This window comes from Lagenorhynchus albirostris, chromosome 14 (assembly GCF_949774975.1).
Source record: "Lagenorhynchus albirostris chromosome 14, mLagAlb1.1, whole genome shotgun sequence".
NCBI classification, from domain to species: Eukaryota; Metazoa; Chordata; class Mammalia; order Artiodactyla; family Delphinidae; genus Lagenorhynchus; species Lagenorhynchus albirostris.
The window spans coordinates 70,538,554-70,544,553 of NC_083108.1; the positions used below are offsets into that span (position 1 = coordinate 70,538,554).

Consider the following 6,000-nt stretch of genomic DNA (forward strand, 5'->3'; position numbering starts at 1 on the left):
TCACGCACAGGGAGAGGCACACACAGGCTGGCATACACATACATACATTCAGCCGGGCACACAGGGAAAGGGCCGAGACAAGCCACAAGGTCCTGAATCTTAGAACCAGCATCTCAGGCAGTTACCCAATCAGGAGTCCCGGTCCCACGTCCAGTATCCCGCACAGTCACCCCCGGACGAGAGACACTGTCACACACTCACGGTCACCCCCCAGACAGGGCTCAAATTCACAAGTCACCCGCAGATGGGGGTCCCACACACACAAAGTCACCCCCAGATGGGGGTCACACACACCGGCTCACGCACACTTACCCCCAAACAGGGGTCACACAGTCACCCCCAGACGAGGGTCACACCCGCACACACAGTCTCACTGCACAGCCACCCCCAAACAGGGGTCACACTCGCTCACAGCCTCCCGCACAGTCACCCCAGTCCGGCTGCCAAGGCTGGGTCGTCCAGCTACGGCCCCGCAGGCCAAGAACCCCTTGAAGCTGCCCTGGCGCAGCCCCGGGCGCTCCGCACTCGCGGCCCAGGCCTGGCGCGGCGGCTCAGGCCGGGGCGCGGGCCCGGGGCTCACCTCGCTGTTGCTGGCGGAGGAGGAGGCGGCGCTGGGCGTGGGCGAGCGCTGCAGGGTCACCAGGGCCATGGCTGCGGCGCGGCGCACGAGCGCCGCCGAAGCCTCGGACTAGAGCCGCAACCGCCACCGCCACCGCCGCCGCCGCCCGGGCCGGGCCCAGGGCGCTCCAGGAGCCGCTCACGGGCGGCCGGGCCGAGCCGGGCCGAGCCGGGCCGGGCCCGCCCCTCCCTGCCGGCGTCTGTCGCCGCCCCCACCCCCCGCCCCCCGCCTCCCGCCCCCCGCCTCCCGCCTCCCGCCTCCCGCGCCGGCGCGCGCCGGGCCTGAGCGCGGGCAGGGGCAGCGGCCGGGGCGGGGCGCGCGTGCGCGGCGCGGGATCCCCCGAGCGGCGGCGGGAGGCCCCGGCTGGCCAGTCACGTCTCCCGCGCGCCCGACGCGCGCGCCTCGGCCGCGCGCCCGGCCCTCGAGTCTGAGAAGCGGGGGCGCGCCCGGTGGCGAGCAAAGCCATCCCCCGGAGGCCAGCCCCCTTCGCAGGCTGGAAAACTGAGGCCCGGCGTCCGCACGGCCTGGAATGCTCGGGGCGGGGAGGTGCAGCTACCAGGAAATAAAGAGCTCCTGGTCCCTGCGCCTTGAACCCCGAGGAGCGGTCTGCAGAAATTAGTTCATTCATTCATTCATTTATGAAATATTTATTGAGCACCTACTAAGTGCCAGGCACGGAGTATTAAACCGTGAGCAGCATAGATTAGGCCTGCCCTCAGGGATTTGACAGAAGTGAGTCAAATTACTAGGCACTTAAAAAAAATTATTTTGCCAGTCTTTTTATGTAAATTCTTTCTATGTGTCCAGAAACCCAGCCAACTCCTTGGGAAGTCAGGAAGGGCTTCTCTGAAAAGGGGGCATTTGCTCAGAGGCCTGACGGATGAGCAGGATTAACGGGTGAAGGGAGGGGAGACTGGGGGGTGGGGGGAGTTAAAGGCCCGGAAACGGGAAGGAGATTGTCCATCAGAGGCCCGATCCTAGGGAAGGGAGGAGGGAGAGAGTCACGGTGCACTCTAGAAAGCTCTGGCTGCCGCCTGGAGAATGGACTGTGGAATGGGGTGAAGGGAGACCAGGGATGGGCTGCTGCTGTTGTCCTGGGAGGAGGTGACCAGTATGGGGATGGAGAGAGGGACATGGAGTAAGATACTAAAAAGGTGGTACTGGCTTGACTTGGTAATAGCTTCAATTTCATTCAAATCCCCTCCCTCCCCTCTGTCGCCCCACGCAGGTTCACAAGCATCCGCAAATTTACTGGTCCAGTCCTGCTCCCATCCGTCTCACTGCCAAACCAGCAACCCAACAGCCTCCTGGATCCCTCCAGCTGCTTCCGCCGGGTCCAGGGGCTGCGACCTCCTGCACATTCCCTCAGCATCATTCATCTCAAAGGTGGTTCTCTATGGGGTTACTATAGCCCCCACTGAGTGTTGTGGGGTTTTTGTTTTTGTTGGTGGTGTTTTGTTTTTTAACTTGTGGGAATATTTTTTAATGTCTTGCAGATGGGGAGAGCTGTAGGAGGTTCTGGCGTTCAGAGGGCAGGAGCCAGGAATGCTAAAAACGCTAAAAGTCGTGCAATGCACTGGACAGTGATGCTGCCCCCGCCCAAGGAGAATTGCTTCATTCCTACAAGACACCTGTGTGGTGAAAACACCATTCATGGTTATCTGAAGCCAGAACCTAATTCCATTTTACATATCAACACAAAGTATTTTTCACTGAATTTTCAGAAATGCAACTGTGTTTAAATACAGGAAAGAATATACTTTGTTTTGTTTGAGAGCTTTGTCCGGAGTTGTTCACCATTTGGGAAAAAGAGTTTATAGAGGGAAACACCACTCCTAATATTGGAGCAGTTGACCCAAAAAGCAGACATCTGTAGCTGTGCTCTTGTAGACAGACCGCCATATTTATTTAGCACTTACTTTAAAATGTCGAGTGTAAGACAAAATTATGGGCAATATTCAGTTGACTAGTGACTATCTTCTCAACTCTGAACACATTCATTAAAAACAGACACACTTCAACACAATATTGTAAATTGACGCTACTTCAATAAGAAAAAAAAAAGAAAAAACCAGACACACTACTGAGACTTCCCTGTGTCCTCCAGGGGAGTTGTGCCCAAGATTTTACATAATGAAATGGACGTTGTTGCATCATGATGAATTTTCCTTTTATGTTAGGGCATTATAGAGTTTGTTTTTTCACATTACATGTGGAGGTGGGCTTTATCATCTATGAATTTGTTGCCAATGAGAAAAGGAATCATCACACACTAGTTGTAAACGGGGTGTGGGATTTTAGGGTCGAGAACCTTAGGCTGGTGGTTCTCAAAGGGGAAGGTTTGAGAATTCCCTGGAGTCAATACAGATTTGGAGGCCCCACCCTCCGGAGTTGGCGATTCACTCAGTTTTTAATAATGCCCTAGCGATGCTGAAGGTCCTGGTATGGGAACCTCGGTTTGAGAACCGCTCCCTGTACAAATGCCAAGGCCTCCTTACTGGTCTTCCCTCCATACCCTTCCTCTCCTACCCATCGAGAAATCCGTACCAAGATCTGATCATCAAAACCGCAATGAGGTACCACCTCGCACCGGTCAGAATGGCCATTATTAAAAAGTCTACAAGGACTTCCCTGGTGGTCCAGTGAGTAAGACTCCACGTTCCAAACGCAGGGAGCTGGGGTTCGATCCCTGGTCAGGGAACTAGATCCCGCATTGCATGCCGCAACTAAAAAGATCCCACATGCCACAAAGAAGATCCCATGTGCTGCAACTAAGACCTGGCACAGCCAAAATAAATAAATGAATAAAATAAATATTAAAAAATCTACAAATAACAAATGCTGGAGAGGGTGTGGAGAAAAGGGAACCCTCCTACACTGTTGGTAGGAATGTAAGTTGGTGCAGCCACTGTGCAAAACAGTATGGAGGTTCCTCAGAAAACTAAAAATAGAATTACCATATGATCTAGCAATTCCACTTCTGGGCATATATCCAGACAAAACTCTAATTCAAAAAGATATATGCACCCTTATGTTCATAGCAGCACAATTCATAATAGCCAAGACATGGAAACAACCTAAATGTCCATCGACAGATGAGTGGATAAAGAAGATGTGGTAGACCTAGAGTCTGTCATACAGAGTGAAGTAAGTCAGAAAGAGAAAGACAAATATCGTATGCTAACACATGTATATGGAATTTAAGAAAAAAATGTCATGAAGAACCTAAGGGTAAGACAGGAATAAAGACACAGACCTACTAGAGAACAGACTTGAGGATGTGGGGAGGGGGAAGGGTGAGCTGTGACAAAGCGAGAGAGAGGCATGGACATATATACACTACCAAATGTAAGGTAGATAGCTAGTGGGAAGCAGACGCATAGCACAGGGAGATCAGCTCCGTGCTTTGTGACCGCCTGGAGGGGTGGGATAGGGAGGGTGGGAGGGAGGGAGAGGCAAGAGGGAAGAGATATGAGAACATATGTATATGTATAACTGATTCACTTTGTTATAAAGCAGAAACTAACACATCATTGTAAAGCAATTATACCCCAATAAAGATGTTTTAAAAGAATGTAATTATGTAATACATGTAAATAAAAATAATATAGAATAAATTTTAAAAAAAAGATGTGGTACATATATACACTGGAATACTACTCAGCCATGAAAAAGAATGAAATAATGCCGTTTGCAGCAACATGGATGCAACTAGAGATTATCATACTAAGTGAAGTAAGTCAGAAAGAGGAAGACAAATACCATATGATATCACTTATGTGTGGAATCTAAAATATGACACAAATGAACCTATCTGCAAACCAGAAACAGAGTCACGGACATAGAGAACAGACTGGTGGTTGCCAAGGGGGAGGGAGTTGGGGGAGGGCTGGAGTGGGAGGTTGGGGTTAGCAGATATAAGCTTTTATATATGGAATGGATAAACAACAAGGTCCTACTGTATAGCACAGGGAACTTTATTCAATATCCTATGATAGGGACTTCCCTGGCGGTCCAGTGGTTAAAACACTGTGCTTCCATTGCAGGGGGCATGGGTTCAATCTCTGGCTGGGGAACTAAGATCCTGCATGCCGCATGGTGTGGCCAAAAATCCCAATATCCTATGATAAACCATAATGGAAAAGAATTTTTTTTTAAAAAAGAATATATATATATATATGTATAACTGAATCGCTTTGCTGTACAGCAGAAATTAATACAACATTGTAAATCAACTATACTTCAATTTTTAAAAAAAAGATCTGATCCTGCCACCAAGAAGGCACTAAACCCTAATCCTTCTACCCTGGCCCAGCTTAGCTTTCTACCCACCCCCACTGGTCCAGAGACCATCCCACCCCTTCTCACTTCCTCTTACAGCTGAGGGGCCCTCTTCCTTCCCACACTATCTCTTGCCAGACACCACCTCCAAAAATCTCTCCCTGCCCCCCAGACTGGACTCAGCGTCCTTCCAAGGATTTCATAGCTCTCCCCCCACCTACCCCCAGACACACAGCATGTGTCACTCAACATTGTCACAACTATCTCTCTGACTTGTCACATGGTTTCTAAGAAAAACCTCAGGAGCTGGGCTGGGACCAAGATGAGGGCACAAAATATAAGGGGCCAATGAAAACAACAAGAAGAAGAAACCTCAGTAACCAAGAGAAAGACTATTTTTTAAAGAATCAAAATTTATGCAAAAAAAAATCTTCGATGAAGGAAATGTCAACATTTTAAATGGGGTTGGGTGAATTCCCTGGTGGTCCAGTGGCTGGGACTCCGTGCTTCCACTGCAGGGGGCATGGGTTCAATCCCTGATTGGGAAACTAAGATCCTGCGAGCCATGCAGCAGCGTGGCCAAAAAAAGAAAAGGGATCAGTACCATATTACTGATCTTCCTAGCGCCACAGGCTCCAACAGGGCACAGCAAGGCATTTTTACTGATCCTGTCTTTATTTGATCCTGTCTTTATTTAAAATTTTGGTCATTCTAAACCCTTTTGTGAAAACCCTTCTATGAAAAGGCCTGTGGGCCTGACTTGTGGCCTGTAAGGGGGTGGGGCAGGGAAAAGAGAAGTGAGAGACCCCTGGTCTAGGCTTCAGGAGTGGAGGAGGGGAACCCACTGAAAGAGGCAGCTCCAAAGTTTTCTTGCATCCAGTGGAGCCCTTTCCATTCGGTATCATAATTATTTTTTCATCATGATTTATTTAATTATCTTTGACCTTGTAGTCTCAGCTCAGTTTTGCAAGGACTAAAAACAGCAAGTTATGGAGTTATTTGCTGTCTGCTAGGCTGTAGGCAAAGTGATTTGCCAGTGTGTTGGGGACAGGGGTTTATTAACATGTGAATGTCCCCCAGTCTACCTCCAGGCTACCTCC

General features: G+C 49.9%; 1 protein-coding gene across 1 annotated transcript in view; it reads right to left on the reverse strand.

Moving 5' to 3' along the window:
• SSH1 (slingshot protein phosphatase 1) overlaps positions 1-717 on the reverse strand; it is a 61,909-nt gene extending 61,192 nt beyond the window's left edge. Inside the window, exon 1 of the mRNA XM_060170220.1 lies at positions 581-717. Within this exon, the coding sequence (XP_060026203.1) occupies positions 581-649 (69 nt within the window). The 5' untranslated portion in view covers positions 650-717. The remainder of the gene's footprint in view (positions 1-580) is intronic.
• Positions 718-6,000: the final 5,283 nt, after the last annotated feature.